The sequence below is a fragment of the Oncorhynchus gorbuscha genome, linkage group LG25 (assembly GCF_021184085.1).
Source record: "Oncorhynchus gorbuscha isolate QuinsamMale2020 ecotype Even-year linkage group LG25, OgorEven_v1.0, whole genome shotgun sequence".
NCBI lineage: Eukaryota > Metazoa > Chordata > Actinopteri > Salmoniformes > Salmonidae > Oncorhynchus > Oncorhynchus gorbuscha.
Window position 1 is genome coordinate 9,939,413 of NC_060197.1, and position 12,500 is coordinate 9,951,912.

General features: G+C 45.3%; 1 protein-coding gene across 1 annotated transcript in view; it reads left to right on the forward strand.

Moving 5' to 3' along the window:
- The window catches only part of LOC124014309 (protein kinase C theta type-like), a 28,941-nt gene extending 17,129 nt beyond the window's left edge, over window positions 1-11,812 (forward strand). Inside the window, 13 exon segments of the mRNA XM_046329145.1 lie at window positions 765-796; window positions 2,654-2,739; window positions 4,051-4,180; window positions 4,588-4,697; window positions 4,900-4,944; window positions 4,946-5,033; window positions 5,162-5,328; window positions 7,423-7,596; window positions 7,686-7,777; window positions 8,025-8,226; window positions 8,476-8,664; window positions 10,539-10,667; window positions 10,788-11,812. Coding sequence (XP_046185101.1) covers window positions 765-796; window positions 2,654-2,739; window positions 4,051-4,180; window positions 4,588-4,697; window positions 4,900-4,944; window positions 4,946-5,033; window positions 5,162-5,328; window positions 7,423-7,596; window positions 7,686-7,777; window positions 8,025-8,226; window positions 8,476-8,664; window positions 10,539-10,667; window positions 10,788-10,946 — 1,603 coding nt within the window. The 3' untranslated portion in view covers window positions 10,947-11,812.
- The last annotated feature ends 688 nt before the right edge of the window (window positions 11,813-12,500 follow it).

The window sequence follows — 12,500 nt, forward strand, 5'->3', positions numbered from 1 at the left end:
GTTGGGCGATTAGGCACTGCTCGCAGTCACCGTTCGAATTCATCCCAAAGGTGTTCGGTGGGGTTGAAGTCAGGGCTGTGTGTAGGCCAGTCAAGTTCTTCCACACCAATCTCGACAAACCATTTCTGTATGGACCTCACTTTGTGCACGGGGCACTGTCATGCTGAAACAGGAAAGGGCCTTCCCCAAACTGTTGCCACAAAGTTGGAAGCACAGAATTGTCTAGAATGTAGTTGTATGCTGTAGCGTTAAGATTTCCCTTCACTGGAACTAAGGGGCCTAGCACAAACTATGAAAAACAGCCACAGACCCTTATTCCTCCTCCACCAAACTTTACAGTTGGCACTATGCATTGGGGCAGGTAGCGTTCTCCTGGCATCCGCCAAACCCAAATTTGTCCGTCAGACTGCCAGAGAACACATTTACACTGCTCCAGAGTTCAATGGCGGCGAGCTCCACCCGACCACTCCACCCGACACTTGGAATTGCGCGTGGTTATCTTAGGCTTGCGTGATGCTGCTCGGCCATGGAAACCCATTTCAAAACCTAGTACATTTTCTGTCTGTACAGGATGTATATCACAACTTAACTTTATTTAAAACCTCGTCAATTGGAGTGCGAATACTATAATCGTAATGACATCATTCACATAGATCCTCTCTATTTTTCTATTTTTCACTACAGTATTTCTATTTAAACATCCTCCACATCATCCAGTGTTTGTTTCCTGATTCCTGTTCATGTTGTGTTTCTTTTCCCCACAGGGGTCTGAATAAGCAGGGTTATCAGTGTCAACGTGAGTATCTCTGCTCTCTCTCTCTCCCCTCATCTTCTATCTATTCCATATTCTATCCCTACACTCCTCCGTCCTCTCTCCTGTCTAATCTCTCATCCCCCAATCCTCTGCTCTCTCTCTCTCTCCCCTCATCTTCTATCTATTCCATATTCTATCCCTACACTCCTCCGTCCTCTCTCCTGTCTAATCTCTCATCCCCCAATCCTCTGCTCTCTCTCTCTCTCCCCTCATCTTCTATCTATTCCATATTCTATCCCTACACTCCTCCGTCCTCTCTCCTGTCTAATCTCTCATCCCCCAATCCTCTGCTCTCTCTCTCTCTCCCCTCATCTTCTATCTATTCCATATTCTATCCCTACACTCCTCCATCCTCTCTCCTGTCTAATCTCCATCATCCCCCCATCCTCTGCTCTCTCTCTCTCTCTCTCTCTCTCTCCCCCTCATCTTCTATCTATTCCATATTCTATCCCTACACTCCTCCGTCCTCTCTCCTGTCTAATCTCTCATCCCCCATCCTCTGCTCTCTCTCTCTCTCCCCTCATCTTCTATCTATTCCATATTCTATCCCTACACTCCTCCATCCTCTCTCCTGTCTAATCTCTCATCCCCCATCCTCTGCTCTCTCTCTCTCTCCCCTCATCTTCTATCTATTCCATATTCTATCCCTACACTCCTCCATCCTCTCTCCTGTCTAATCTCCATCGTCCCCCCCTCCATCCTCTGCTCTCTCTCTCTCTCTCTCTCTCTCCCCTCATCTTCTATCTATTCCATATTCTATCCCTACACTCCTCCGTCCTCTCTCCTGTCTAATCTCTCATCCCCCCATCCTCTGCTCTCTCTCTCTCCCCTCATCTTCTATCTATTCCATATTCTATCCCTACACTCCTCCATCCTCTCTCCTGTCTAATCTCTCATCCCCCCATCCTCTGCTCTCTCTCTCTCTCCCCTCATCTTCTATCTATTCCATATTCTATCCCTACACTCCTCCATCCTCTCTCCTGTCTAATCTCTCGTCCCCCCATCCTCTGCTCTCTCTCTCTCTCTCTCTCTCTCCCCTCATCTTCTATCTATTCCATATTCTATCCCTACACTCCTCCGTCCTCTCTCCTGTCTAATCTCTCATCCCCCCATCGTCTGCTCTCTCTCTCTCTCCCCTCATCTTCTATCTATTCCATATTCTATCCCTACACTCCTCCATCCTCTCTCCTGTCTAATCTCTCGTCCCCCCATCCTCTGCTCTCTCTCTCTCTCTCTCTCTCCCCTCATCTTCTATCTATTCCATATTCTATCCCTACACTCCTCCGTCCTCTCTCCTGTCTAATCTCTCATCCCCCCATCGTCTGCTCTCTCTCTCTCTCCCCTCATCTTCTATCTATTCCATATTCTATCCCTACACTCCTCCGTCCTCTCTCCTGTCTAATCTCTCATCCCCCCATCGTCTGCTCTCTCTCTCTCCCCTCATCTTCTATCTATTCCATATTCTATCCCTACACTCCTCCGTCTTCTCTCCTGTCTAATCTCTCACCCCCCCATCCTCTGCTCTCTCTCTCTCTCTCTCTCTCTCTCCTCCCCCTCATCTTCTATCTATTCCATATTCTATCCCTACACTCCTCCGTCTTCTCTCCTGTCTAATCTCTCACCCCCCCATCCTCTGCTCTCTCTCTCCCCTCATCTTCTATCTATTCCATATTCTATCCCTACACTCCTCTGTCCTCTCTCCTGTCTAATCTCTCATCCCCCCATCGTCTGCTCTCTCTCTCTCTCCCCTCATCTTCTATCTATTCCATATTCTATCCCTACACTCCTCTGTCCTCTCTCCTGTCTACACTCTCATCCCCCCCATCCTTGGTCTTTCAGAGTGCAACGCAGCCATCCACAAGAAATGCATTGACAAAATCATCGCCAAGTGCACTGGGTCGGCCATCAACAGCAAAGAGACCATGGTAGGCCTGTGCATTGTAGTCCGTTTCTATACAACGATGACAATAAGTGACATTTTGGAGCATCTTGGATTTGTCATTATATTTAGTTGCTCAGGTTCCAATAATAGTGTCAGTAAACTGTGATGTGTCCACTTTGTCTTGGTGTTTGTGACATGAGGAGCCTCAATGTAAACGACTGGAGGTCCTCTTAGATTGCATGCAGACAGACTGACATACAGTGTATCTGGGCTTCTGGTGACTGTGGTTTAGCTCATAGGTAACACACTTGTTTATTGTTGGTTAAAGTCAACCGCATGCACACTGACTGTAGCTTATTCTCTGTCACAGTACACACTGACTAACTCACACTCTCTCACAGTACACACTGACTAACTCACTCTCTCACAGTACACACTGACTAACTCACTCTCTCACAGTACACACTGACTAACTCACACTCTCTCACAGTACACACTGACTAACTCACTCTCTCTCACAGTACACACTGACTAACTCACACTCTCTCACAGTACACACTGACTAACTCACACTCTCTCACAGTACACACTGACTAACTCACTCTCTCTCACAGTACACACTGACTAACTCACTCTCTCTCACAGTACACACTGACTAACTCACTCTCTCTCACAGTACACACTGACTAACTCACACTCTCTCACAGTACACACTGACTAACTCACACTCTCTCACAGTACACACTGACTAACTCACTCTCTCTCACAGTACACACTGACTAACTCACTCTCTCTCACAGTACACACTGACTAACTCACTCTCTCTCACAGTACACACTGACTAACTCACACTCTCTCACAGTACACACTGACTAACTCACACTCTCTCACAGTACACACTGACTAACTCACACTCTCTCACAGTACACACTGACTAACACACTCTCTCACAGTACACACTGACTAACTCACACTCTCTCACAGTACACACTGACTAACTCACTCTCTCTCACAGTACACACTGACTAACTCACACTCTCTCACAGTACACACTGACTAACTCACACTCTCTCACAGTACACACTGAGATAGTGGGTCGGTTCTTCGAAGCAGACGGCTCTGTGGTTACCGTACTCACTGTTTACAAGTACTCACTGTTTACCAGTACTCACTGTTTACCAGTACTCAGTGATCCTGGACAGAGAAAAAAATGACAGTTTTATCCCAGGGATTTTCACTTCCCTAAAACGTCCAAAGCAGTTGTTGCCTACTTCCTGTGTCATATTTCAGTGGCGACAAAGGGTTGTAAGTGCGGCGTGTTCAGGTGACCGAGTGTGTTTGCTGTGTATTGCAGATCCACAAGGAGCGCTTTAAGATCGACATGCCCCACAGGTTTAAGGTGTACAACTACAAGAGCCCCACGTTCTGTGAACACTGTGGCACGCTGCTGTGGGGGCTGGCCAAGCAGGGACTCAAGTGTGAGGGTGAGAGGAGAGTCCACAGGAGGCTGCCGAGGGGAGGACGGCTCAGAGCAAACGGAATGGCATCAAATACATGGAAAACATGTGTATGATGTGTTTGATACCATTCCACCGAATCCGCTCCAGCCGCTATCACAAGCCCGTCCTCCCCAATTAAGGTGCCACCAACCTCCCGTGGAAGAGACCCCGATCACATTATAACATCACATCACTGTCATTACACAATCACATCATACCATTGCCAACTCAAATTGTAACAGTGCCCTATCAAACCATTATATTTCACCGGACCTTTTCACATGATTCCCTATTTCACTATAACAGGAGCCCACATATCAAAATGTATTGATTTCATGGTCCCATTCCATCTGTGTCTGTATACCGTGTAACCATGTGTGTTGTCCGTGCAGAGTGCAGTATGAACGTTCATCACAAGTGCCAGAAAAAGGTGGCCAACCTGTGTGGAGTCAACCAGAAACTGATGGCTGAAGCCCTGGCCACGATCGAGACTAAACAGCAGGTCAGAGTTCAGGGGTCGAGGGGTTAGGAAGTCAGTGCTCTCCGACAGATCCACAATAGCTCCAAAGTGCTTTGCATTAAAAAAAAAAATACAAAAATGTATGTTGATTGTAAATAAGGAATCTATCCCTGCCCGTTATACAGATACTGTAGCATTGCGTTATGTTATTAATTATTACATGTGTCTTTGCATTTTCCTATAGGCCAGGGGCTCCAGAGAGAGTGAGATCTATAGTCGAGGCGGGCCGGGGGGGTCTGGGCCAGGCAGGGGTGGTGCGGGAACCTTCAGGTTTAGTAGCAGGTCTCCCCCCGACCGCAGCCACCGCTGGGCGAAAAGGTAAGGAGGTCTCCTCAACCTGGTCATTCATGCAACTGTGAGGACTTTGTAGTCAACTTGAGACTTGATAGGACTAAATTACTATCTCCCCTTCTCCACCCCCCCACCCACCCCACCACCCCCTCCAGAGCAGCAGGGGATATCGTGGGACACCCCAGCGGAGGAGGACATGCCCGCCCCTGTGATGGAGGAGCCTGAGACGCTGTACGCCGTCCCCAGAAAAGGACACCTTCACAAGTTCACCCTGGACAACTTCATCCTACACAAGATGCTTGGCAAAGGCAGCTTCGGCAAGGTACCAGAGAGAGGGAAACCACTGCACCTAGTGAGCCCTGGGGGTATACGCTGTCTATCTGGGCTTAAGACATATCACCAACATGGGGTCTAGTGTTTCTACAACAAACCATGAGTTTACAATGATGTTTAGATTTGAGTTATTTAGCAGGCGCTCCTATCCAGAGCGAGTACATAGATTTTTTTTAAAATTCTGACGTGCTGGTCCCCCATGGGAATTGAACCCGCAACCCGTTTCTCAGTCCATTGATAACTATGACATTTATCAAGCCCAAGTCTTGTCTCAGTTTATGATGTGTCTTGCTCTAGCTGATGGAAACCGTGCAGATTAAAGTGTACTTCATGATTTACTGCGATTGCATTGTGAACAAACATACACTTGTACACTGAGTGTACAAAACATTAGGTGGAGACAGGTTAAAGAAGGATTTTTAGCCTTGACACAATTCAGACATGGATTGTGTCTGTGTGCCATTCAGAGGGTGAATGGGCGAGAATCAAGATTGAAGTGCCTTTGAACGGGGTATGGTAGTAGGTGCCAGGGGCACCGGTTTGAGTGTGTCAAGAACTGCAACGCTGCTGGGTTTTTCACGCTCAACAGTTTACCGTGTGTATCAAGAATGGTCCACCACCCAGAGGACATCCAGCCAACTTGACACAACCTGTGGGAAGCATTGGAGTCAACATGGGCCAGCATCACTGTGGAACGCCTTTGACACCTTGTAGAGTTTCATTCCCCGACGAATTGAGGGTGTTCTGAGGGCAAAAAGTGGTGCAACTCAATATTAGGAAGGTGTTCTTAATGTTTGTTATACTCGGTGTATATTCGGTTCTTATACTCAAGCCTGTGAGCCCGGGTCAGCATGACCTAAGCAGATGTTTCTAGCAGGGGGAGAGGGCCTGCTTGCCATCTTCACCCTGCTTGTGGGGGTTTATTGTGATAGGAAGAGAGCCTATCCATGAGGAGTAACATAACCTTAATACTAATATGATGTTGGTGTTGTGATGATTATGTTTGGATCTGTTGGTCAGAATGTTCCAGATCCGGAATGTACTAGAACTTCGCTAGAATGGACGCCAATAGGGTAGTGTTTTGGACACTGATTGGCCACAACCTGAGTGTTACCAATAATGTTTAGTCATAGCTAGGGTTACAAAGGGAAACCATCAGAATTTTGAAATTTTGGGAATTTTATGGAATTTTCATAAAATGTAAAGTATATAAAATAATCAATTAAGACGATTTGAATAAACAAACTAGAATGACAAAGCTTTAAAACATGATCCTAAATATTACCCATCAACTTAGTGAATACCATTGGTGTTGAATATGAGTGTTTCGGCATAATATATCCTTTACATTTTTACAGACTTTTATTTATTTTACTCTGTCAATATGTTTTTATTAATGTGTTGGTGCCAAACTGTTGGCAATTGTGAAAAAAGTAAATAGTTGGAAAAGTTGCAGAGTCAATTGGAAATCATGTCATTGTTGATTAGATGCTTTTTCCATGAATCAGGTTTTCTCGTGAATCATACGGTCTGGTCTATCCACTAGAAACTCACAGACAATATGGACACAGATATAACGATAAAGAAAAAATAAATATTGTGAGTGAAAACATTTTAGAAAAATGATTCCGGGTGTAAATGACCAAAATTACCATAGATTACCATAGATTACCAGCAAATGTACTTAGATAAATGAACGGTAGTTTTTCAAATCAAATTTGATTTGTCTTGATTTGATTTGATTCGAAAAACTACCGTTCATTTATCTCAGTACATTTGCTGGTAATCTATGGTGATTCTACCGGAATCATTTTTCTAAAATGTCATATTCATAGTGATGTTATGAAACCGAAAAAATATAAAAGTGTGACGTGTGTTGCTTGGTCTTTGAACATGTTCTAGCCATGCTCTGTGTTCCTGGATCCAGTGGACTGAAGAGACTTCTCGATTGTACTTAGACGTTGCCTGACTGATCCTTCACCTCCGTTTGACAAGCCCTGAATAGCTAAATGACTTAAATGTAAATGTAATAGCTGAATGCAGTGATTTCCTACATGTACACATCCTCTGTGTGTGTTGCTAGGTGTTCTTGGCCGAGCTGAAGAGCAGCAGAGAGTTCTTTGCGGTGAAGGCTCTGAAGAAGGACGTGGTTCTGCTGGATGATGATGTGGAGTGTACCATGGTGGAGAGGAGAGTCCTCTCCCTGGCCTGGGAACATCCCTTCCTCACACACCTCCACTGCACCTTCCAGACCACGGTAACACACGCACACACGCGCACTCAACACACACACACACAAACAAACCACAGGTTTTTGTTGATATGACTGTGTTGTGTGTGTGACAGGAGAACCTGTTCTTTGTGATGGAGTATCTGAATGGAGGTGACCTCATGTTCCACATCCAGAACTGTCACAAGTTTGACGTGCAGAGATCGACGTAAGTTAACCCGTACACACAGCCAGGCTATGTCTACCACACACACACACACACACACACACACACACACACACACACACACACACACACACACACACACACACACACACACACACACACACACACACACACACACACACACACACACACACACACACACACACACACACACACACACACACACCCTCCATTCTCTCCACCCAATCCCTCTCTCCTCACATCCCCTCCCTCCTCCCTCTGGCTGTAGGTTCTATGCTGCTGAGATTATCTGTGGGCTCCAGTTCCTCCACTCCAAAGGCATTGTCTATAGGGATCTGAAGCTGGACAACGTGTTGCTAGACTCAGAAGGCCATATAAAGATAGCAGACTTTGGGATGTGTAAGGAGAACATGGAGGGAGAAACGCGGACCTGCACCTTCTGTGGAACACCAGATTACATCGCCCCAGAGGTGACTGCATGTCCACCATCACTATAGGAATCTACACTCTTACTATCAGAATTGCAACCCTTAAAAGGTGTATAACCAATAGAAATGTTATCCTTAGGGAAGTAATGTTTCTCACACTCAATTCTGATCTCATTGATTTGTATCATTAACCAATTACATACAAGCCTAATGTACTGTGTAATGTACTGGTTTTTAGATCATCATGAAGTGATGATGATGATGATGAACTGAACGGTCATGGTTTTATAGATTCTGCTGGGGCAGAAGTACGGCAGCTCAGTGGACTGGTGGTCGTTCGGGGTCTTGCTGTACGAGATGCTGATTGGCCAGTCTCCATTCCATGGTCGCGATGAGGAGGAACTGTTCCAGTCCATCAGGACAGATGACCCCTGTTACCCCCAATGGCTGGCCAAGGACGCACGAGACATCCTCATCAAGGTCTCACTCAATGCAACAACTTGGTCCACTCACTGCAATGCCACGACGAATGAACTACGGCAACGTTGTCCACTATGCACCAGATTACATACATCAACATGAATGATTGACGGTCGGGATGGATGTGACGTGTACTGTGTGTGTCTGCGTGTGATTGGTTACCTTTCAAGAGGGTGCTTTGATGTCTTTTTCCCATTGGAGTGGAGGTTGTGACCTAGGCCTTCTCTGTCCTGATGTGTGTGTGTGTGTGTGTGTGTGTGTGTGTGTGTGTGTGTGTGTGTGTGTGTGTGTGTGTGTGTGTGTGTGTGTGTGTGTGTGTGTGTGTGTGTGTGTGTGTGTGTGTGTGTGTGTGTGTGTGTGTGTGTGTGTGTGTGTGTGTGTGTGTGTGTGTATACAGTTGAAGTCAGAAGTCTACATACACCTTAGCCAAATACATTTAAAATCAGTTTTTCACAATTCCTGATATTTAATCCTCGTAAAAATTATCTGTCTTAGGTCAGTTAGGATCACCGCTTTATTTTAAGGATGTGAAATGTCAGAATAATAGTAGAGAGAGGGATTTATTTCAGCTTTAATTTATTTCATCATTCCCAGTGGCTCAGAAGTTTACATACACTCAATTAGTATTTGGTAGCATTGCCTTCAAATGGTTTAACTTGGGTCAAACGTTTTAGGTAGCCTTCCACAAGCTTCCCACAATAAGTTGGGTGAATTTTGGCCCATTCCTCCTGACAGAGCTGTTGTAACTGAGTCAGGTTTGTAGTTTGTATGAATCCTTGTTCGCACACGCTTTTTCAGTTCTGCCCACAAATGTTCCATAGGGTTGAGGTCAGGGCTTTGTGTTGCCACTCCAATACCTTGACTTTGTTGTTCTTAAGCCATTTTGCCACAACTTTGGAAGTATGCTTGGGGTCATTGTCCATTTGGAAGACCCATTTGTGACCAAGCTTTAACTTCCTGACTGATGTCTTGAGATGTTGCGTCAATATATCCACATAATTGTCCTTCCTCATGATGCCATCTATTTTGTGAAGTGCACCAGTCCATCCTGCAGCAAAGCACCCCCACAACATGATGCTGCCACCCCGTGCTTCACGGTTGGGATGGTGTTCTTCGGCTTGCAAGCCTCACCCTTTTTCCTCCAAACATAACGATGGTCATTATGGCCAAACAGCTCTATTTTTGTTTCATCAGACGAGAGGACATTTCTCCAAAAAGTACGATCTTTATCCTCATGTGCACGTGCAAACCGTAGTCTGGCTTTTTTATGGCGGTTTTGGAGCAGTGGCGTCTCTTTCCTGAGCAGTATGACGGTTGCATGGTGTTTATACTTATGTACTATTGTTTGTGCAGATGAACGTAGTACCTTTAGGCATTTGGAAATCGCTCCCAAGGATGAAACAGACTTGTGGAGGTCTACAATTATTTTTCTGAGGTCTTGGGTGATTTCTTTTGATTTTCCCATGATGTCAAGCAAAGAGGCACTGAGTTTGAAGGTAGGCCTTGAAATACATCTACAGGTACACCTCCAATTGACTCTAATAATGTCAATTAGCCTATCAGAAGCTTCTAAAGGTATGACATAATTTTCTGGAATTTTCCAAGCTTTTTAAAGGCACAGTCAACTTCGTGTATGTAAACTTCTGACCCACTGGAATTGTGATACAGTGAATTATAAGTGAAATAATCTGTCTGTAAACAATTGTTGGAAAACTTACTTGTGTCACGCACACAGTAGATGTCCCAACCGACTTGCCAAAACTATAGTTTGTTGACAAGAAATATGTGGAGTGGTTGAAAATCGAGTTTTAAAGACTCCAACGTAAGTGTATGTAAACTTCCGACTTCAACTTTATGGTGTGCTTGTTTTCTAGCTGTTTGTGAGGGAGCCGGAGAGGAGGCTGGGTGTGAAGGGGAACATTCGTCAACACTCCTTCTTCAAAGACACAGACTGGAACGCTCTGGAGAAACGAGAGGTGGCGCCGCCCTTCAGGCCAACTGTGGTACGTACATCCTCAGACTGCGAGTGTGTGTGTTTGTTTAAGTCTGCATTTGTATGCATGTGTGTGTGCTCGCTGTGTGGGTGTGCGTTGTAACCTCTCCCCTCTCTCCTGTCCATGCAGAAATCCCCCAGTGACGTCAGTAACTTTGACAAGGAGTTTATCAATGAGAAACCCAGGTTGTCGTGTGCAGATCGTACCCTCATGAACAGTGTGGACCAAACCATGTTTAACAACTTCTCCTTCGTCAACCCAGCTGTGGGCCACATCAATGGCCCCTGACCTGTGATAACCTTACAACAACCTACCAGCAACATATTCACAATCCATCAACAACCCACTCTACCAGCAACATATTCACAACCCATCTATTACCTTCGGACAACCTATCCACAACGCATCAATTACTCATTACGACAGGAGTCATGGACACTTACCTAACAGATCAATAACGTATCCACAGCCTGTCAATAACATCTCACCTCTTGTATAGAGCCCAGGTGTACAGCAGTGGAGGCTGCTGAGGGGAGGACGGCTCATAATAATGGCCGGGAACGACACAGATGGAATGGCACATGGAAACCATGTGTTTGATGTGTTTGATACCATTCCACTGATTCCACTCCAGTCATTACCACGAGCCCATCCTCCACAATTAAGGTGCCACCAACCTCCTGTGGTGTACAGACTACTTTAGGAGTCACTACCTGATTCCCCAGATTGTGTGGAATACTGAGAATGTTGTATTGTACTCGTAACCTGTTATTCAATAGTGTCTGTTTTATCCCTGCACATAAGTGTCTGTTCAATCTACTTTGACCATTTACTGAGACATTTTCTATTTAATTCTGAGTGCATCTGTAGTTTTATTCAAAAGAGCCACGGTTAGGCAGTTAGCTTAGTATATTAAAATGTGTTGTTTTTCCATTGGTATTGCTCAGATACAGGTAGATTGTCACACTATCGGACGGTGGAGTGGTTGGTTTCAATGTACATGGATAAATTAATGCTTTATGTTTACATGATACTGTGCTTTATAATTGCACTTCCGAGGCATGTGATCGCTGGGACTAAATGATTATAGATGCCTAGATTCAGCAGTAATTCTTTGTTTTTTATCCTGTACATTAAAATAGGACTTTTGTAAACACATGTCCCATTACGTATTTGCATTCAAGCATCAGTGTATGTCACAGAGATCGAGGAGAATGTGAATTTAGTTGAAACCCTAAAACCGCTATCTTCCTGCCTCTCTCTCCCACTCTTTCCTTCCTGTGCCTCGCCCTCTCAGAGACTGACAAGCAGGTCAGAGTTACTATTGCTCTTTCTATCTGCAACAGGGATCCTGGTGTTACACTGTGATATAATGTACTATCATCTCACTAGCTATAAAGGTCATTTATGATTCATCTGTGATTAGATACAGTACTTCCTTTGATAGATAGATACAGTGCCACAACAGTTCTGTGCATTCACCGGGCAGATCAGTAGCAGTGCCTTTTCTCTCCAGTGGAGGGCAGCATAGTGGTAGACTGACTCATTAATTCACTCACCCACCTGTAGCCTACTGTCCATGCATATGTGGCTCTATCCTCCCTCCCTTGCTTTTTTCCTCCCTCCCTTCCTCCCTAATGTTTGTTCCTCATTCCGACAAATCTCTCTCTGCCTCATCCTGCCGCCCCACCATCCCTCTCCCCAGCGCTGTGGTACCCTGGGACAGACAGACTAATCTGAGAGCGAGCGATCCGTCACTGACCCATAATCCACTTAGACACAGCAGCAAACTATTTCCTGCCACTGGCCAAGGTACAGTCGCCACTTGACAACCATGTCACA